The sequence below is a fragment of the Hylobates moloch genome, unplaced genomic scaffold (genome assembly GCF_009828535.3).
Source record: "Hylobates moloch isolate HMO894 unplaced genomic scaffold, HMol_V3 SCAFFOLD_16, whole genome shotgun sequence".
NCBI classification, from domain to species: domain Eukaryota; kingdom Metazoa; phylum Chordata; class Mammalia; order Primates; family Hylobatidae; genus Hylobates; species Hylobates moloch.
This window is the reverse complement of record NW_026652291.1, coordinates 14,501,111-14,523,455: the sequence shown is the minus strand read 5'-3', so window position 1 is coordinate 14,523,455 and position 22,345 is coordinate 14,501,111. Positions and strand designations below refer to the sequence as shown.

At 38.6% G+C, this 22,345-nt stretch overlaps 1 protein-coding gene across 4 annotated transcripts in view; it reads right to left on the bottom strand.

The window, feature by feature from the left end:
• RPS6KA5 (ribosomal protein S6 kinase A5) overlaps nucleotides 1–22,345 on the bottom strand; it is a 190,521-nt gene that overhangs the window by 114,011 nt on the left and 54,165 nt on the right. For 3 of the 4 annotated variants that reach the window (XM_032134602.2, XM_032134601.2, XM_058429864.1), the window contains exon 2: nucleotides 18,645–18,716. In XM_032134602.2, coding sequence (XP_031990493.1) covers nucleotides 18,645–18,716 — 72 coding nt within the window. Of the gene's footprint in view, nucleotides 1–11,240; nucleotides 11,308–18,644; nucleotides 18,717–22,345 lie in introns of those variants that run through there. The other variant, XM_032134603.2, reaches the window with a different exon arrangement.

Here is a 22,345-nt window from a genome sequence, read left to right as displayed (position 1 = left end):
GAGGCTGAGGCGGGCGGATCACCTGAGGTCAAGACTAGCCTGATCAACATGGAGAAACCCTGTCTCTACTAAAAATACAAAATTAGCCGGGCATGGTGGCCCATGCCTGTAATCCCAGCTACTCGGGAGGCTGAGGCAGGAGAATCGCTTGAACCCGGGAGGTGGAGGTTGCAGTGAGCCGAGATCGTGCCATTGCACTTCAGCCTGGGCAACAAGAGTGAAACTTAGTCTGAAAGAAAATCTTCTTTATATTGACTGGAAGCAGGCCTTTTTATAATTTTCATTTGTCCTTCTATATCCTCTGGACTTAAAAAAGAGTATCACTCTTCTTCTATAAGATAATCTTTTAAATATTTAAAAGCACTATCATGTGATCTCCATACTCTTTCCTCCTTAAACCAATCTCAAAGTAAGATGACTCTGAGACCTCTCACCACTAGGAGGTTCCACTGATATGTTCTGTGGGGTTGTAAATATTTTTTTCTTTGATTTCTTTCTGTTACTTTAAAAATTATTGTATTTTACTCAAAATATGCATGAAGTAGCATTGGATGTCAACATATATGATCAAATAATATAAAATCGTCCTGATTGCTATGTTACAATCTATATGGTCAAATAATATGCAATCATCCTTGCCATGTGATAACATCAAGAAGTTTCCCAATAATATGAATTAAAGACCACATACTCTGCCAATGCAATCGTGTTCATCTATCAGACAATGTCAGGGAAAAACTATAATGAAGCTCACAAATATTTTGCTTTTACTTTTATAATTGCCATGATTAACATTTAAGCTACAATGCTTCATCACATGGTAAGTGCCAGTGGATGCTTATTATCAACAACATTCAAGGAGTGCCTTACAACATTCCAAACAATAAGTATTTCAGATAATGATCTTACTTCTAAGAAAGCTGTGTAACTAAAACATAGTTGCCTCCAAACAGTTTTGTTTTTGAAGCACCCATAAGGCTGTTTATCACATTGCCAAATGGGAAGAAAACATATTCCATACTGGAGAGATCTTGAAGAAGCCACCTTACCTGGTTAAGCTGGTTTATAGCTCAGAGCAGAGAAACAAAGTAGTCCTTCTGCTGAATAATGCTATCTATTCCAGAACCACCTTTTTGTTCTCCAATATTTCAAGAGCGGCCATTGAAACTGGAATTGGTGGCAATATTCTTTTCTTTTAGTTTGCAACTGGATGAATGACTGCCTGCAAGTGCAGCCAACTCCTGCCTTTCATTCACTATGTGTGCCCTGACATTATTAGAGTAATCTTATTTTTAAAGTAATTTTAAGAAACTGCAAAGACTACCATAGTGAAAATTCCTTTGGCAAAAAAAAAAAAGATAAACAAAATAGGGACTGGGTTCAGTGGCTCATGCCTGTAATACCAATACTTTGGGGGTCTGAGATAGAAGGATCACTTGAGGCTAGAAGTCTGAGACAGCAGTGAGCCATGATTGCACCACTGCACTACAGCCTGTGTGACAGAGCATGATCCTGTCTCCAAAGGAAGAAAAAAAAGATAAAACAATAGTACTTCTTGCTTGCATGGAGCTGCTTAAAGAAACTACCTTCATGCCTTAATAGGTATGATTCTCTAATTTCTGCATCAACATGCAATGGCATCAAATGCTCAATTAGCAATCCTCACAGAAGTCGTGTCTACTGCTGTTAATCTTATCAACTACATCAGAGCCAAGGTCTTTTCGAAATACTCTGTTAAGAAATATGAGTGAGGGGGCCGGGTGCAGTGGCTCACACCTGTAATCCCAGCACTTTGGGAGGCTGGGGCGGGCGGATCAACTGAGGTCAGGAGTTCGAGATCAGCCTGACCAACATGGTGAAACCTCGTCTCTACTAAAAATACAAAAGTTAGCCAGGTGTAGTGGCTCACGCCTGTAATCCCAGCACTTTGGGAGGCCGAGGCAGGCAGATCACAAGGTCAGGAGATGGAGACCATCCTGGCTAACACAGTGAAACCCCGTCTCTACTAAAAATACAAAAAATTAGCCAGGGGTCGTGATGGGCACCTGTGGTCCCAGCTGCTCGGGAGGCTGAGGCAGGAGGATGGCGTGAACCCAGGAGGTGGAGCTTGCAGTGAGCTGAGATCGTGCCACTGCACTCCAGCCTGGGTGACAGAGCGAGCCTCCATCTCAAAAAAAAAAAAAAAAAAAATTAGCCAGGCATGGTGGCGGGTGCCTGTAATCCCAGCTACACGGGAGGCTAAGGCAGGAGAATCGCTTTAACCCAGGAGGCAGAGGGTGCAGTGAGCCAAGGTCGCGCCATTGCACTCCAGCCTGGGGGACAGAGCAAGACTCCGTCTCAAAAAAAAAAAAAGAAAGAAATATGAGCAAAGTACGGGCACAATGGCTTATGTTATAATCTCAGAACTTTGAGAAGCAGAGGCAAGCAAATCACTTGAGCCCAGGAGTTTAAGACGAACCTGGGCAACACAGGGAGACCCCGTCTCTACAAAGAATACAAAAATTATGTGGGTGTGGTGGGGCATGCCTGTGGTCCCAGCTACTTAGGAGTGAGAGAATTGCTGGAATCCAGGAGAAAGAAACTGCAGAGAGCTGAGATCGTGCCACTGCACTCCAGCCTGGGCAACACGGCAAAACTCTGTCTCAGGGGGAAAAAAAAGAAGAAGAAGAGAGAGAGAAAGAAAGGGAGAAAGAAAAAGAAAAAGAAAGAAGAAAAGAAAAGGGAAGGGAAGGGAAGGGGAGGGGAGGGGAAAGGGCCACTGGGAAAGGGGAATGGGGAAATGAAGAGCAAAAGAGAACATGAAGCTCTAAACACACCTTATTTATTTATTTATTTATTTATTTATGGCCAAGTCTTGCTCTGTCGCCCAGGCCAGAGTGCAGTGGCGTGATTTTGGCTCACTGCAACGTCTCCCTCCTGGGTCCAAGCGATTCTCCCATCCCAGCCTCCCGATTAGCTGGGACTACAGGTGCCCACAACCATGCCCAGCTAATTTTTGTATTTTTAGTAGAGACGGGGTTTCACCATGTTGGCCAGGCTGGTCTCGAACTCCTGACCTCCAGTGATCCACCCGCCTTGGCTTCCCAAAGTGCTGGGATTACAGGCGTGAGCCACTGCACTCAGCCTGAGGTCATGAAGTTCACTGCTATTCCAAAGGACTAGTCAGTCCTGCAGCATTTGACTGAACTCGAGGTAGAGGTTCTACTTTTTGAGATTGAGGGAAAGTACATTCTAAGAACAAATGACAGGAAGGATTACTTACTGATTTAGCTTGGCTGATATTTGAGACCACATGAATGAGGTAAATCTTTCAATTCATGGCCCTACAGACACCATTTTGAATGCTGCTGAAAACCTATGTGCTCTTTTAGCTAAGCAGCCATTTCAGAAGACAGAACTGGATCAACTATGTAAATTTTTCCAAAGCTGGAAAAATTTATATAGATTTCTATAGGTTGGAAGAACACTGCAGATATCCTATGAAGGTCACTTCTGTTCAAACTGAAATGTGGATTTATAATTCTATTCTACCTGATGTAGACAGCAAAACGTCGACAATCTTTGTTGATAATGATTTCAGTGGCTTGATGACAAGAAATAATATATACTGAATCAAAGGAAGTATCATAGAAAAATTTCTGGTTCCTTGGAGTAGGTTACTTTTCAGCTTGCTTTTCCAAATGTGTGGCTCTTACTCCCTTTGCCACAATTATTGTGAACCAGGTTTTAAGCACTTGTTGCTATAATAAAGAAAAGTTAAAAATGACTGACAGTTTTAAAACAAGAAGACATCCATGCTGCCATGTCAGAAACCACTGCACAATTCCAACTTATTTTTTAAGCCAAGCCAAAGTAGTTTTCTTGAGCATAAACTTATCTTGTCACTTTATTTGCAAAATTTGAATTTATTAAACATGTTCATAAGTAGCCTTTAATCTTTTTTTTTTTTTTTTTGAGACGGAGTTTTGCTCCTGTTGCCCAGGCTGGAGTGCAATGGCATGATCTTGGCTCACCACAACCTCCACCTTCTGGGTTCAAGCAATTCTCCTGCCTCAGCCTCCCAAGTAGCTGGGATTACAAGGCATGCGCCACCACGCCTGGCTAATTTTGTATTTTTAGTAGAAAAGGGGTTTTTCCATGTTGGTCAGGCTGGTCTCAAACTCCCTACCTCAGGTGATCTGCCCACCTCAGCCTCCCAAAGTGCTAGGATTACAGGTGTGAGCCACTGCGCCCGGCCGCCTTTAATTTTTACATTAAAATGGTATGAGGTTAATTTGTTAAAAAATATTTTTAATTTGTAAAAACAATTTAAAATGTAACATAATTAAATGCATGCACAATTTTGTGTGTGTACACGTTTACATGCATTATTCTGAAGGAAGCAACCACGAGCCAGGAATAAGAGCCATTGTTCAGAGGCCCCTGCTTTGTGTCCTTCCTTGTGGTGCTCAACTTGGACATGCTGTTCTCACTAGGACCTGAATGACTCAACCAAGGTGAGAGCAATGTTTTCTTTCACTCAAACTTTTGTTAATGCAGCTTAAAATTATACCTTGAATAGAATGTTTACTAGCCATGATGCACTTTGGGTTCACAACAAACTTATTAACTATTGAACTTGAACTACCACTTAAAACAATATAGTAGAAATGCTCTTAAGTGACTTACACTTAGCCAGCTCCTAAGACCAACTTAGTCTTATACTCCCCTTTCCCTCTGAAAACACCCACTGCACGCTGACAATCTATGACTAGTTTACATGTGTATTTCTGCACTCACGCAGTTCCATGCCAGTCACTGATACTTGTTGCTTTGCCTGTTTCTACTTGTTGTGTCTGTTATTCTTATTATGTAAATTCATTAAATATTACATGAACCACTGAAATGTGCGTGCAAAAGAGAAAAATGAGGATGAACACTTTGAAAGGACTAGATAAAAGCAAAACACTTTAAAGAAAGGAACTGCGGAAAAATTAGGTGTGAGTGAAACTATAAAAGGCTAGGGGGAAACTGTGAAAATCTAAAAGGATTTTGTACTCAGACTACTTAAAATCTGTCTAGTTCTCACTCTAAAGAATCTGAAACTGTTATTTTTAGATGATGGATTCAACCGTGGTTTATGCAAAATAAACTGTTTATTAACCTATACTCAGAATCCTGTGCTTACATCCAAAGATTCACAAGTGAAGTACTCTTATACATTTTAAGTAGAAAATGTTCAAAAAATATATAATGATTTTTAAATGATTCCCACTTGAACCAACTTTTTGAAATTATCTACACATACCAACTGTGTCATATGAGAGAATTTCTACTAACTGAAGAATCATATTAATCACTGCTAAAATTAATCTTTCCAGATTACTGGAATCTTGTGAAATGGTGACTTGGTCATCCACCTCACTAGCTATGCCTCCCGGTGTGCTTATTTCAATCTGGTAAACATGATTACCAGAGCATCTTACTAAAAAAAAAATACGTTAAAATAAGAATCAAAAGAAGACTAAGAAGCATATTCATAAATAATTCTCTATATCTCAAAAGACAAGCTGTTTGCCTAAGTAAATAGTGATGTCTTAACTGCTGGAGTTAATGACCATCTGTAGTGGGTGCTGATGGTGTTCTGCCAGGTCCCCTTTACAGGCCAGTGCACCTCTTCTCCAGCTGCTGTGAGTGTTGGCTGCTGGAGAAAGGCCTCGGGTAGACAGGGGTCACCACACCCGGAAGGTTACATGCCATCATTCTCTACTCCACCCTCACTCAAGCAGCCTGCAGCCAATGACTAACACAGGTACAAAAGGCCTGCCTCTTTGCTCTTTCTCCAAAACTTCCCATGAGTCTAGACTGAATCCAGACCACTGCTTAGACCACATGCCTGTTTAGGCTCCTCCCCTGACCACCCTCCTTCCCTCGCTCTTGTTCTCCTGAGAGTGCTCCTGCAGTAAATCACATTAAGTCCAAATCCATGTCCTGGGATCTGCTTCTAGCTAACATGACCTAACATAGTATCAATAATAAATAAAATTGTATTTACACTAGAGAGACAATGTCATTTGACACCTTCATATTGAACCATCTTTTTATTATGGCATAAAACATCACAAACATTTAACCTCTAAGACTTACATAAACATTGTAGGCTTACACTGAAGCATAAGGTATAGTGGGTATACACATACACAAATGCAAAATTATACATTTTTTGAATGACAATTTTGACAATTTAATGAATACATGCTTTTTAAGGTATTATTTTAATATGGATATTTTCCAAACACTTAAAAGAATAAAATGACAAATGATGACTAAGTCATCATACTTTTTAAAAGTCTTTTAAATGACTCAACCAAAGTATTTTTCCCTCTATCATGTCATCAAAAAGTAGCAATGTCTTTAAGTTGCCTAGTGCAATTTACAGCATCCTCTAGTAACAAATTACCCATGAGAAACAAGCATGTCTCATTTAATAAATGAAATGTGTTACTGAAAATCTGAAGTAAAAAAAAGATTGGAGGGAAAAAAAACCTATCTTATCAGGAATATTCATAGAGTCTGGGACCAATGAGTAAAGAAATATCACAAATTACACTTCAAGATGGCACTGAAGGCTAGGGAAAGCAGCCCAAAGACCGCCTCAACTGGAAAAACAGTATTTCCACAGAGCAAACTTACAAGATCTACTGTTGATTAGATGACAGCAGCAGCAGCAGCAACAACAACAACAAAGGATATCCACATAAGGAAAAAGTGAACTTCTTAAGAGGACACCAGGGACCAAGGTAGGCGCAAATGGTTATTGCTCATTAGACACTATCATAAGCAAGGCCCTCTGAATTTCTATACTTCACCAGCACTCACTCCAAGGTTTCATAAACTCAGAAATAACTCTGCATTACATGAAGACCAGCTCCATACTATTCCATTTACAAGGTTCTATGTTGTATGGTGTGTGTGTGTGTATAACATATACATATTTAATACTCACTACTCTTATCTCCAGTACCCAGAACAGTGTCTGCCTCTTGGTAAATACAAATGAATGAATGAATCCGAAGACCAACGGGAATGAACTGAAAGGTTTTAAATTGAAAAGTGACATAATCAAATTTGCCCATCAGAAAAATCATTCTGGCTCTAGGATGGAAATAAATGCATCAGCAAGGCCTGAAACCAGGAAGACCTTTGGTGGTTGTTATTTCTCTATTTATTGCAGGACACATTTTAGGCTTTACAAAAAATACTCATTAAGAAATGACATTCACTTATGTATAAAGCTAAGCTGAAAGCTTGGTAATGTATTACATTAGCTCTTTTAGAAGCTGAACTACATTCCCTTTCAGCTTCCCCAATAATAGCTAAAACTGAAAAACAAAATAGCTAAAACTTACATAGCATTTATTATGTGTCAGGCAATCAAAACATTTTATTACTCATATCATGTATATCTTAGGAGAGGAATGTTAACCTATACTACACTAAGTTGGTTCAGAATCTAAGATGTTTGAATACATTTGTTTGATACAAATAAGGGGCTGGGCATGGTGGCTCACACCTGTAATCCCAGTGCTTTGGGAGGCCAAGGCGGGTGCATCACCTGAGGTCAGGTGTTTGAGACCAGCCTGGCTAACTTGGTGAAACACCGTCTCTACTAAAAATACAAAAATTAGCCAGGCATGGTGGCAGGCGCGTGTAATCCTAGCTACTCAGGAGGCTGAGGCAGGAGAATTGCGTGAATCCGGGAGGCGGAGGTTGCAGTGAGCTGAGATCGTGCCACTGCACTCCAGTCTGGGCAACAGAGCAAGACTCCGTCTCAAAAAAAAAAAAAGAAAATAAATAACAGAGAAATATAATCTTTCCATTTGACATGTTATGCTTAAGGTAACATACAAATCAACTTCTTATAAATGCTAACAAAATTGCAATTAGCAACATCTCGTTTATGAGGTATTTTCTCACTTGTTAAATTTTTATTATTAAAAATACCACTTTAGTTGAAATTACTCCCAGAGATGCTAATAAAGTAAGTGACTATATAAAATAATAAATAAATAATCTCTTCTTATAAGTCCTAAATAATTTTGTTTTTTCAATTTAGGCTACAGCTTTACAATGGAGTTCCCTGTTCAATAAATAACCACAACCCATGGTTATCTAGTAATTGGCAATTCATATCCATTATCTCATTAATCTTATAACAACATTGTGAGATAGGTATTATTATAATACCTTATGCCAAAGGGACTTGGGCTCACAGAGTTCATATGATTAACTCAAGAAACTCAAGTAAGCAACAACAGTGTCAAGATGCAAACCTGAGTCTTCTACGTCATCCTCGATACTCAAGTACTCTACAACCGTGTGAAAGCACCAAAACCAGAAGAGTGAATCAACTCGGCTGCATCCTTTACTCTTACATGGCAAAATTTTTTTTTTCCTTTTTGTCATGGTAAGACATCAGCTCTTCAAAGTACATGACCATATATGATAAAAAAAGAAAATTCAGAGAAAACTAAAGTCTTTAGCTGAGACCTTCATCCTGCACTTCATTATTAGAATTACTGATAATGCACACCCACAGGTACATTTAAACACTTTCTTCTCCCATACTTGGACAGATATCTCAAAGAAGGCAAAATGGTCAAAAGGAAGGCAGCAGAAGAGATTTAAAAAGAAATAAAAATATAATCATTATTCCCCAAAATAACCCAAAATTTCACCATCAAACAAATTCTAAAAGATGAGCCAAAGATATTTCCTAGGGTTTTGGGTATCAATCTGAAGAATAATGCTAGAGACAACAGCATAAATGACATACTTGATAGACTATTATTATACTTCACACAATGCTGGATTATGGGCAGGTAGGGCGACAGGGCAATAGGGTTGGAAAAATATACAGGGATAATCTTAAGAGCTTACAATCTAGAGGAAAGATTGCAGATGTGAAGGAAAATTCAGAGAACAAGTCAGTGCTATGCTCTCTATGGAGGGTTCTCAGTACAACAATTCAGAGAATAAAGCCATTTGGGCAGGATTTGGACAGGTGGAAAAAAAGATGAGCACTACCAATGGGGGAACAAGATAAGGCAGGGCATCAGAGGGTGGAAAAGTACACATAATTGTAAGCAAGTGAAGGAAAATAAACTGGACTAGAAAGTAGGCAGACAAATCAACAAGCAAAAAACAAACGATCCCATTAAAAAATGGGCAAAGGATATGAATAGATCCTTCTCAAAAGAAAACATACACACGGCCAACAAGCATATGAAAAAATGTTCAACATCACTAATCATCAGAGAAACACAAATAAAAACCACAATGAGATACCATCTCACACCAATCAGAAGGGCTATTATTCAAAAGTCAAAAGATAACAGATACTGGTGAGGTTGTGGAGAAAACGGAACGTTTATACACTGCTAGTGGGAATGTAAATTACATCAGCCACTGTGAAAAGCAGTTGAAATTTCTCAAAGAACTTAAAAAAGAAATACCGCTCAACCCAGAAATCCCATTACTGGGTATATACACAAAGGAATATAAATCATTCTACCAAAAAGACACATGTACTCATAAGTTCATTGCATGTTCACTGCAGCACTATTCAAAATAGCAAAGACATGGAATCAACCTAGATGCCCAACAGTGGTGGACTGGATAAAGAAAATATGGTACATATACACCACAGAATACTATGCAGCCATTTTAAAAAATGAAATCATGTCCTTTGCAGCAACATGGATACAGCTGGAGGCCATTTTCCTAAGCAAACTGATGTAGGAAAAGAAAATGATCTCACTTATAAGTGGGAGCTAAATATTGAGTACACATGGAAATAAAAATGGAAAGAATAGATACTAGGGCCTACTTGAGGGGAGAGGGTAGGAGGAGGGTGATGGTTGAAAAACTACATATAGGGTACTATGCTCGCTACCTAGGTGACAAAATCATTTTTACACCAAACACCAGAGACAGGCAATTTACTCAGGTAACAAACCTGAACACGTACCCCAAAACCTAAAATAAAAGCTGGGGAAAAAAATAGAAAGTAGGCAGAATATCAGGGTAAGCTGGACGAAAAAAGACAGGGGAAACTGAAAGCAAGGCAAGAATTTGCGCTTGAATAAACTGGGAAAAATGCAGTATATGTTCTTAAATAGGAAAACTGCACAAAAATGTTGTATTTTAGTAAGACTGTATATTACGTATAATGGCATATGATATTAAAATGCATAAATGGAAGCGAGAGCCTACAGAAAGGCAGACAGGTTAAGACACCCCTTGAAAGAATCCATACATAAGGTAAAATGAGTGATGGCACTTTCCGTTCTTAGGCCCAGAAAAGGTAAATCCAAGGATCACTTTAAAGGGAAAATTATAGGACTTTGTGAGAAAATAGAAGTAAAGAGGCTGGGCTGGGTGCAGCAGCTGATACCTGTAATCCCAGCACTTTGGAAGGCCGAGGCAGGTGGGTCACTTGAGGTCAGGAGTTTGAGACCAGCCTGGCTAACATGGTGAAACCCTGTCTCTACTAAAAATACAAAAATTATCCGGGGACGGTGGTGCACATTTGTAATCCCAGCTACTTGGGAGGCTGAGGCAGGAGAATAGCTTGAACTTGGGAGGCAGAGGTTGCAGTGAGCTGAGATCACACCACTGTACTCCAGCCTGGGTGACAGAGTGAGACTCCATCTCAAAAAAAAAAAAGAGAGAGAGAGAGAGAAAGAGGTCGAAATAGAGAAGAATCCAAAAAGAATCCAAAATTATTTAAAAGTTTCTAGCTCAGAAAACTGATCAAGAAGATTAGTGATGGGCCAAAGGAAACTAGATAGTTCAAGAGAAGCAAGTCAATCTGAGTAAAAAAGAGTTTTATGCATATTACATGTATTTAAGTGTCAAAAAGTAAATCTTTGATATTCAAATATTCCACAAAGTCTTCAAGATATTTGATGAATAGCATTTTTTCTAGTTTAAATATATAGAAATTAATTCATCAGAAGAGTTTTCAGTTTCATTTCCAAAGAAAACCTTACTTGACACATGAAGACATCTGATGAGGCTTTCCTATTATTCTAAGTAGTGCTGGGAAAAAAATTATCTTAAAAAGGTAATGAAACTGAAAGATTAGTGGTAAAATTTTTGAATAAAAATTGAGATTTTATTATATTCATAATAAAAGCTTCCACCTACTCCATTTAGTCATCAAAACTGTGATTTTTTTTAAAGGCAGATATACTTACAATGACATTTCTTAGTTATCCCATCTTCTCCTAAGAGACTACACTGTCAGCTGGCAAAAAGGAAAAGCAGTCTCCATGGCTGACAACTGATCCATTATAAAACAGTGCACACGCATGAAATGGAAATACAAAGGTAAAACATTACAGGTAAACTGTTTCCTTATGTTTGTAGAATTGTCTTCAAGGCCTGTAACCAAACTACTCAATGCAGAGGTATAATAGATAACGAGTCAAAGTACTCAATGTGTTGAAAGAAAATACACACAAGGTTTGACTATACAAATTTGATATTAAAAATTTCACATATACAAAATGGGCTGATAATCTGCCTTCTTTATACTGCCTGTGTGTTTTTTTGGAATCAAGGTTATACTGGATCATACAATGAGTTGGAGGAAATAATCCCCCTTTTCCTGTTCTCTGAAAGAGTTTGTGGAAGATCAGAATTATCTATGCCTTGAATGTGTGGCAGAACTCATTCTTAAACTGTATTGAGTGTCTTCCCAGTAGGAGGATTTTTGCTTATTGACCAATCTCTTTAATAGTTATAGGACTATGCACGTTTCTCACACCTTTTTCAATCAGTTTGGTAATTTACACATTTCAAGATTACTGTGCATGTTAAACTTTGAGGAACATTACTTCAGGAAACTAACTTCTGTTACCTCCCAAATTAATGCTATTTTGTCCAATTTTTCAGTTTTCTTTTTTCAACTCCACAAATGAGACATCGTGACCAGAGCTTGACACAGTCAGTATGCTTTAGACTGTTTGTTCGGTAATTCTTTTTGCATCTCAGAAAATTCTCCAAGGATTATTTTCCTTCTTCCTAAAACTACTTCTTTTAAAATTCTCATAGGGGACCTTTTGGTAGAAAACACACTCAGCTTTTGTATGTTTGAAAATGTTGGCTGGGCGTGGTGGCTCACGCCTGTAATCCCAGCACTTTGGGAGGCCGAGGCGGGCAGATCATGAGGTCAGGAGTTCGAGATCGGCCTGGCTAATATGGTGAAACCCCGTCCCTACTAAAAACACAAAAATTAGCCAGCCGTGGTGGCATGCGCCTGTAGTCCCAGCTACTCAGGGGGCTGAGGCAGGAGAATCACTTGAACCCAGGAGGCGGAGGTTACAGTGAGCTAAGATCATGCCACTGCACTCCAGCCTGGGTGACAGAGCAAGACTCCGTCTCAAAAACAACAACAACAACAACAACAACAACAAAACAAGTGTCTTTTTGCCCACACTTAGGGAAAACAGTTTTGCTGAGTATACAAGTGTAGATTAACAGTTATTTTCTCTGGGCATTTTGAAGATATTATTCCACTTTATACAGCTTCCAGGGTTGCTGTTGTAAAGTCCACTGTTAAACTAATTGTTGTTCCTTTATAAATAAGTCTTTTCTCTTTGACTGCTTTTCAGGTATTCTCTGCTCATATGTTCATCAATTTCTCTCTGATGTATCTACATAAGAATTTCTTTATACTTGTATGCAAGTACTTGTATTTGCTCTCTGCAAATTCATGTTTAATCCTGTAAACTCCCAGCTATTATTTCTTTGAACAGTGCCTCTACTCATTCTATAAGATCCTTCTGAAAGTCCGATTAGAAAAATGTCGTATCTTCTCTATCTATTCTCTATTTTTTTTTTTTTTTTTGAGACAACCCAGGCTGGAGTGTAGTGATGTGATCATAACTCACTGTGGCCTTGACCTCCCAGGCTCAGACAACCCTCTCACCTCAGCCTCCTGAGTGGCTAGGACTACAGTCATGCATGCGCCACCATGCCCAGCTAAGTTAGTTTGTTTTTCTAGAAGTAGGGTCTCACTATGTTGCCCAGACAGACAGGGATCCTCCCACCTCACCTTCCCAAAGTGCTGGGATTACAGTTGTCAGCCACCACACCCGGCCTATCCTCTGTGTCTTAATAGTCCTCTCATATGCTATCTCTTTTTTCTCCATTCTATATTCTGCATATTTTCTTCAAATCTATCTTCCAATCCACAATAATTTTCTCTTTAGCTATATCTCATCTACTAGTAAAGCATCCATTAAGTTTACACTTTGAATTGTTTTTTTCACTCCTAGAAGGACTATTGGTTCTTTCTCCGATCTGTCTGGTCATTTTTTAGCATGTATTATTCCATAATATTACAATCAAATCTCCTTTTAATTAAAAAATACACATTTATATTTTATATCTAATAATTCCAACAGTCTCTTTAGGTCTAATTCTACTGTTTGTTGTTTCCACTTCTTTCACTCATAGTGCTTTGCTTCTTGGATGTTTGTGATTTTTTTTGTTTTGTTTTGAGATGGAGTCTTGCTCTGTCACCCAGGCTGGAGTGCAGTAGTGCGATCTCGGGTCACTGCAAGCTCCGCCTGCTGGGTTCATGCCATTCTCCTGTCTCAGCCTCCCAAGTAGCTGGGACTACAGGTGCCAGCCACCACGCCCAGCTAATTTTTTTTTTATTTTTAGTAGATACGGGGTTTAACCATGTTAGCCAGGATGGTCTTGACCTCCTGACCTCATGATCCGCCTGCCTCAGCCTCCCAAAGTGCTGGGATTACAGGCGTGAGCCACTGTGCCCGGCTGGTGTTTATAATTTTTGATAGTAAAATCATGTCTGTAAAACTTTCTTTGGTATTTCCTTAAGATCTAAGTAAATCCTCCAGAGAAGATTTACATTTGCTTTGCTAGTGCCGTTGGGAACACAACCAACTCATAAATAGAATAAAATAAATTCATACTTGTGTGTGGTGTTTTGTTTTGTTTTGTTTTTAATATGAGATGGAGTCTTGCTCTGTGCAGTGGCTCACTGCAACCTCCACCTCCCAGATTCAAGCAATTCTCCCTGCCTCAGCCTCCACAGTAGCTGGGATTACAGATGCCCGCCACCACGCCTGGCTAATTTTTGTATTTTTAGTAGAGATGGGGTGTTCCTATGCTGGCCTCAGCCTCCCAAAGTGCTGTGATTACAGGCACGAGCCACCGTGCCCGGCCAGGATTTTTTTTTTTTTTAAATCACATAAGTGGATAACAAATTGAAGCTGCAAACCTGTATGATGTTTGGTTTAAGGTTGTGACTCAGGGAAGGCTTTTACTACTTATCTGTTTCCTTCACCCGAAGCCAATGCTAAGCCAGAAAAGTTTCCCCTCCATCTCCCTTTGCAGGCTAGATTTTTATTTTCTCATTTACTCTTTTACTGAGCAGTAGCCTTCTCTACCTCTTGAGTGCCTTAGAGGCTGTCTCCTATATATGAAGTATGAAAATGGTAAACCCAAAGAACTAGCTCACAATTCACTGGTGGATTTCTCCAGCGTAACTTCTGCCCTCAGGCAGCTTATTTGCTTCTCTAAATTCCTGCTCCCATTTTATTTTTTCAAGCTTAAGAATTTTCCTTACTCAGCCGGGCGCGGTGGCTCAAGCCTGTAATCCCAGCACTTTGGGAGGCTGAGGCGGGCGGATCACAAGGTCAGGAGATCGAGACCATCCTGGCTAACACGGTGAAACCCCGTCTCTACTAAAAACACAAAAAAAATTAGCCGGGCGTGTTGGCGAGCGCCTGTATTCCCAGCTACCCGGGAGGCTGAGGCAGGAGAATGGCGTGAACCCAGGAGGTGGAGGTTGCGGTGAGCCGAGATCGCGCCACTGCACTCCAGCCTGGGGGACAGAGAAAGACTCCGTCTCAAAAAAAAAAAAAAAAAAGAATTTTCCTTACTCTTGCCAGGTAATCTAAGCAGTTGATAGAAAGACTACTCAACTGCACAGATTACCTGGCAAGAGTAAGGAAAATTCCTTATCTAACACTTCAGGGGTTTAATAATGATTGTGGCCACATGCAGTGACTCGTGCCTGTAATCCCGGCACTTTGGGAAGCCAAGGCAGGAGGATTACTTGGGCCCAGGAGTTTGAAGCCAGCCTGGGCAACATAACAAGACCCTGTCTCTGCTAAATAAATAAATAAGTAAGCAAGCAAGCTGGGTGTGGTGGCACATGCTTACAGTCCCAGCTACTCACGAGGTGGAGGTGAAAGGATTGCTTGAGCCCAGAAGTTCAAAACTATAGTGAGACAGGGTCTTGCTCCATCTCCCAGGCTGGAGAGCAATGGCACAATCATGGCTCACTGTAGCCACAACCTTCCAGACTCAAGAGATACTCCTGCTTCAGCATCCCTAGTAGCTGGGACTACCTGAGTGTCACAACACCCCAGGCTAATTTTTTTTTTTTTTTTAATTTTCAGTAGAGATGAAGTCTCACTATGTTGCCCAGGCTAGGCTTGAACTCCTGGGCTCAAGTGATCCTCCCACCTCAGCCTCTCAAAGTGCTGAGATTACAGGCATGAGCCACTGCACGAGGCCCTAAGATTGCCTTTTTCTTTCTGCTTCTGAATTTGAAATATACTGCATGCATTAAATTAACAGATCAATGAATAGGATTAGTCTCATGGTTCTTGTTATGCACTATAAAATTCAATGGTGAAATTAATCATTAATATTACATTTTAATAGTGTCCTTGAGAAGGTTTTGTAGATGCTATGTCTATTTTGCTACACAGAAGTTATGTGTTATTGCAGATTAAAGTTGTTTAGCTTTGACCATATCTAGAATAAAACATTATCTCAGTCTGAGATAACGTTTTCTTTTAAAAACTGCTATAAATCTATTTTTAAAATAAAATAAATAATAATTGGGTTAATTAAAAGTATATAAACAGTAGTTTCATTTGATCAATTGTACTAATATTTTTACTAAGTTTTGCTTTTGATAAAAAACATAAAAACTGACATTTCTAAAACTTTAATATGAAAAAAGAATCTCTAAAACATGGAAAGTCATGTAAACATTGCAAATAAGAATAGCAATTTGTTTTCAAATTTTCAAGGATCTTTACAGAGATCCCTTATTATATGGAATAAGTATACTCATCCATTCATTCAAAAATATCTGAGAAACTGCTATGCATAAGTTACTCACTAAGAAAATTTGTTTATCCAAATCCTATTTTCCTGGCAATTTTACATTACTGAATTATAGATAAGTTAGATGGAATTCTGCCATCTAAATAAATGGAAGACGGCAGGAAACATGCCAAGACACTATGAACTCTTCAGGCAATACAGATTATGATTAAAGTTTAAGCATATAATATTTTTCTGTCACAGACTTCTTCCTGTTTTAAAATTGTTTAACCTAACCTGTAGTAAAAAATGAAGACCATTCACAGATTTCTTCCTGTTTTAAAATTATTTAACCTAACCTGTAGTGAAAAAGGAAGATCATTCTCACATCAATGATTACTTTAAACAGAACTTGAGAGAATTTACAGAACCTTGTATTCAAAATATTTAAAAGTGTGCATGACTTTTTATAAAGTACCTGAAAATGAAAAACAAAAACATATGTTCATATAAAAACCTGTACATGAATGTTCATAGCAGCATTATATATATACATATATATATATAATGTATTTGTTTATTTTTTAGGGAGAGGGTCTTGCTCTGTTGCCTACGGTGGAGTACGGTGGCACTCCAGCCTGGGCGACACAGCTAGACTTCGTCTCAAAAAAAAAAAAAAAACACAGACATGAGGCTAGAGAAGTGGCTGGTATTGATTATGGAGGCCCCAAGAGAAAGTCTTTTTTTCTTGCTATAATGTTTGGCATTTTGGAAGGGATGGGCAGATACCCTTATATGGTCAGGTGTAATCCATCCTGTCAGGGGCTAGAACACTGAGGTCCCTGAGAGTGTGAAGCTAAACTGCAGTGGGGAAGAAAAATGGTCTGTCCTCTGAGGCTCTCCGTGGTCTTCCAGGAAAAGAGATCTAGGCCTGCTGAGAATGGCGGGGGGAGGGGAAGAGTTAAAGGCCTCCTTTGTACCTTGACCTGATGGGAGAAAAATGACAGAAGCCAGTTCTCATAGCAGCGGTGGCTGCAGAGCAACACAGTCCAGGACAGGGAGATAACTGAATAGGAAACATACACATGACAAGAAGCTGCATAACTGGCAAGGCCTAGTGTAAAATGAAAATGCGGGTGCCTTGTTCATGAATTACTAATAATTTCAGAACAGTGACAGCAGAGCATTACACCAAACATGGGGCTCTTCTACATGCAGGAATCTCTACAACTGCACAGGTCATATCCCCCTTAAGTCAGCTCTGATTTCTGAGCAGCAAAAGCGGTGGTAGCAAAAATTCAAAAGGCAAAGGAAAGTACAAAGCAGAAAACCAAGATCATGTAAAATCCCGCTACCACTAAGATTTTAGTGTATATAACCATGTACATCCCAGAGATTTTTCTTTATTTTTTGTAGAGATGAGGTCTCACTATGTTTCCCAGGCTGGTCTTGAACTCCTGGCCTCAAGGGATCCTCCCATCTTGGCTTCCCAAAGTGCCTCCCAAAGTGCTGTGGTGGCGTAAGCCACCATGCCCAGGCACCTAGAGATTTTTCTGTATACATATATACACGCAGATATTTTCCATATCCATATATACATGTAGATATTTATATTTATCCATATAATGTTTTGTATATTGTACATTCTCTTCTGTAGCTTTTATTTTGGAGAGCTTTCCAAAATACTAAATAAAAGTAGATCATTTTAATCTATTATATACATTATAGAACATAGAGATCCATGTTCCATTTAACCAAAGCCCTATTGTTGGGTTTCTAAACAGTCTTAGGTTTTTCATTATTACAAATTATGTTCATTGAGTATCAACTGAGTTGAATGAAGACTGAATAAGACAATCAATACAAAGCTCTCCACAGAGTACTTGGCATCTAACAAGCACTCTATCAATGTTAGTGATTTTTTAAAATATTGTGTCTTGGCCGGGCGCGGTGGCTCATGCCTATAATCCCAGCACTTTGGGAGGCCGAAGAGGGTGGATTACTTGAGGTCAGGAGTTCGAGACCAGCCTGGCCAACATGGTGAAACCCCGTCTCTACTAAAAATACAAAATTAGCCAGGCGTGGTAGAAGGCGCCTGTAATCCCAGCTACTCAGGAGGCTGAGGCAAGAGAATCGCTTGAATCCAGGAAGCAGACGTTGCAGTGAGCCGAGATCACGCCACTGCACTCCAGCCTGGGTGACAGAGCTAGACTCCGTCTCAAATAAAATAAAATAAAATAAAATATTGTGTCCTGTGTAAAGGCCGAACTAATTTACATTCCCAACAGCAGGGCAAAAGGGATTGGTTTTCCTAAATCCTTGCCAATTCTTTTTATTTTTGCCTTTTGTGCTTCTATGAAAGGTCTGTTCATGTTCTTTGACAGTTCTCCTAATGGATTCCTCATGCTTTTTAAATTTTAATTTCTGTATTGGGGATATCAATCCTTCATCATAGGAATAATAAGTACTTTTTTTTCCTTAAATATAATTAACTTAAGACTTACCTCCAGTTCCTAGGACCTTCAGGAGCTCAAAATTTTCTATGCCCACCTTCTCAGCATGTCCTGTCAAATTAGCTAAAAGAAAAAAAAGAGGGAAAAAAAAACAATTAAGAGGGTCAGCAATAGAAGGAGGCTCCTGGGGGCTTCTTGTGTACCAGCGGTGCTCTATTTCCTGACTTAAGTGATTAACCAGGGTTTGCTTTATAATTATTTGTTAAACGGTATAGCATATTTTGCATAAATTTCTGTATGTTATGCATTACAATAAAACTTTTTTTGGAATTTAGGAACTATATGTATCATTTGTACCAAAGATTAACATAAATTAAAGTGTTTATTAGACTCTCTACTGACCAATATACTCCAAAAATAAACAAAAATTCTAATATGTAGATAGACACATAGTGGGGAAAAAACTGGATGGATTGAGAAGATGTATTAATGATTCAACAAACATTTACTGAGTATCTAATTAAATGCCATCCCCAGGTTCTAGGGAAAGTTCTAGTTCCATTTCTGCCACTAAATATCTGGACACGATATAGTATGCATTCGTCACTTCAATACTCTATGTCTCCATTACTACATCTCTGAAATGAAAGTGTTGGTCTCAGTGAACTCTAGGATCCCTGTCAGCTCTAAAATTCTAGGGCTATGTTTAAAAATATAAACTCCTCAAAAATGTATTCTGTCTTGAATAAATAAAATTAGGATATCTTATAAATTAGCATTTTCCATAACATATTCCATTGAATTCTAGTCCTATCCTATAATAGGTGTTCTGTTTGGGGAAGATGTGGGGAGCACAGTGCTTTGGCAGAATAAATGTGGAAATGGTTAGCTTAAACAAAGTTAAACAATTTCTTTACTGCTGAACCTTACAGATCCTGTATTATGAAAATATGCATGTAGATCAAGACTAAGATACTACATTTGTGGATTTAACCAGAATATTACTTTTTAAGGTAGTATCTATTAATATTATGTGAACTAGTACTTGTAGAAGTGGTTAAGAAAGGCTTGATCCAAATCCTAATTATGCCACTTAAAAGCTGTGTGACCTTGACAAATTACTTGTCTGTGTCTCAGTTCCCAATAATGCAAAATGGGCATAAAAACACCTATCCTCAAAGCATACTGATATCTGTGATTTACTTTGAAATGCATTTTTTAAAATAAGATAAATTTATAAATAAATATAGCTATGAACACATGTCAAAAGCAAATACAACAAAATATTAATTGCAGAATTTAGGTGGTGAGTATAAGGGTATTCAACATACAATTCTTTCAAATTCTCTGTATATTAGAAAATGGCCATTATAAAATGACAGAAAACAAATACCCACCATATAGAATTTAATGAAGATTAAATGAATTAAATTTATACGGTGCTTGCTGTGTGCCAATAAGCAGTATAAGTGTTTGTAAATAAATTAATGCTTTGGGACTACAACTTTAAGAAAATAAAACTCAACTAAGAACTTTTAGAATTAAAAGCTTTGGGGCAATGTCTTTCCAAAGTTTAACTAAATTCATAATTGAAAATTTTAAAAAATTGTGGTCAAAAATACATAACATAAAATTTACAATCTTAACCATTTTTAAGTATACAGTACTGTTAACCATATGGACGTTGTTATGCAACAGATCTTTAGAACCTTTTCATCCTGCAAAATAAACTATATCCATTGAACAACAATTGCCCTCTTCCCTCTTCTCTCAGCCCTGGGAACCGCCATTCTATTTTCTATTTTTAAGAGTTTTACTATCAATGTATAATTTTATAGTAAGAACAAGTCAATGTACATGGCCCAGCCTAGGGTTCACATTGACATCAATATAGATCTAAAATGAATATCAAAAACATAGGTAATATTCTAAAATAAACAATGGCTTATCTTTAATATGTCAAGTAGATTTTATAAAAAGCCAAACTCATAAGAGACAACCACTTTTGAAATAATGATTTGGCTCTCTTCTAATGTTAAATTCTATCATTTTATTATGTAAAAAAGCTTAAGACATTATTAAAGAGTCATGTGTCAAAATAATTACTCCTGGTTCTTAGTATTAGGAATCCTTTTTTATTTACTGAGATATGTACAAGCCCAGCTTTCCAAAAGCATTGTTCATATACTAGATTTTATCTATATTTATATTTGCTTTATATTTATATATTACTTATCTATATTTGCTGCCACACTAGGAAGATAAGGAATTATTTTTTGATACACAGAATTAACTTTCATAGGAAATTAAAAGAGGTTATAAATTAATTACACTTTATTTTACAAAGTATAGTACCCAGGAAACCCTAGTCATTCACAAAGGTTGTTCAGATGATCTGTGAAGGGCTGTTTTTGTTCATAATCTACTACCTCTATTATTTTGTTTCTGACATAAATTAACACTTTGCCTGCTACAGGAGCTCAAGTCTTCTCCAACCTCCTATCCCCAGGGCTCCAGATGAAGGGCGTCAGTGCCTTCTGTACTCAGGGTTGAAGGTTTCCAGGTGATGAGAAGCAGCTCAAGGTATGTTCTCTTTGGATCCTCCTCTCATTAGTTTAGCAGCTGAGAATTTCATTGACTCTTTTTATTGCTTTTCCACCAATACTGCTCCCAGGTGGCTGGTAGGTAAGGCAGAGCTCTTCTTGCTCCCATACCTCAAGTCCTAGCCTGAAAAGAGCTTAGCTCTGGGCTTATGAAGAAAAACCACTCTCTTCCACCTCAAGTTTCTGCTAGAGTTTAGATTTCTTGGAATTTTCTTGCTTAAGAATGGCAAGATTCCAGGAAACAATCTTAAAGGGTATCTGCATAGGGCAAACGGACAAGTAAGTCCTTACGCAGGTCCATGTGATCCAGCCTAGCTCACCAAGGACAAGGTTTCAGTTTGGGGTATAGAACCAAAGATCAAGCTTGCTATCTTGTACTCCTTTATTTTGTCTTCATTTTCTTGTTTTTTGTTTTGTTTTTTGATTTTTTTTTGAGATGGAATCTTGCTCTGTCGCCCAGGCTGGAGTGCAGGGGCGCGATCTCGGCTCACTGCAAGCTCCGCCTCCCAGGTTCAAGCCATTCTCCTGACTCAGCCTCCCGAGTAGCTGGGACTACAGGTGACCCGCCACCACGCCCAGCTAATTTTTTTGTATTTTTAGTAGAAATGGGGTTTCACCGTGTTAGCCAGGATGGTCTCAATCTCCTGACCTCGTGACTCACCCGCCTCGGCCTCCCAAAGTGCTGGGATTACAGGCGTGAGTCACCACGCCTTCACTTCTTAATCTCACCTGGGAACCATGCAGTTGAAACTATGATAGGGTAGGATACAGAAATCTTAATCCTTAAAATAGTCCCCAAAGCTATTGTCTGAGACTGTCAGATAACATTCCTTTGGTTCTTGTCTTTGCTCAAAGGAAAAATTAAAGACATTTGAGCACCAAAAATCTATAGTTAACATATTTTTAAGTTTTACTAAGGTACAACTTACATACAATAAAATTCACTTACTTAAATGAACAGTTTGATGAATTTTGGTAATTGTAGTCATGGAGCCACCACCACAAGCATGATATAAAACAGTTCCATCACCCTGAAAAGTTTCTGTTCCATTACCCTGAAAAGTTTCTGGATGTCCTTTTGAAGCCAATCACTTCCCGGGTAACTAAGAATCTAATTCTAGTCATTATAGTTTTAGCTTTCCTAGAATT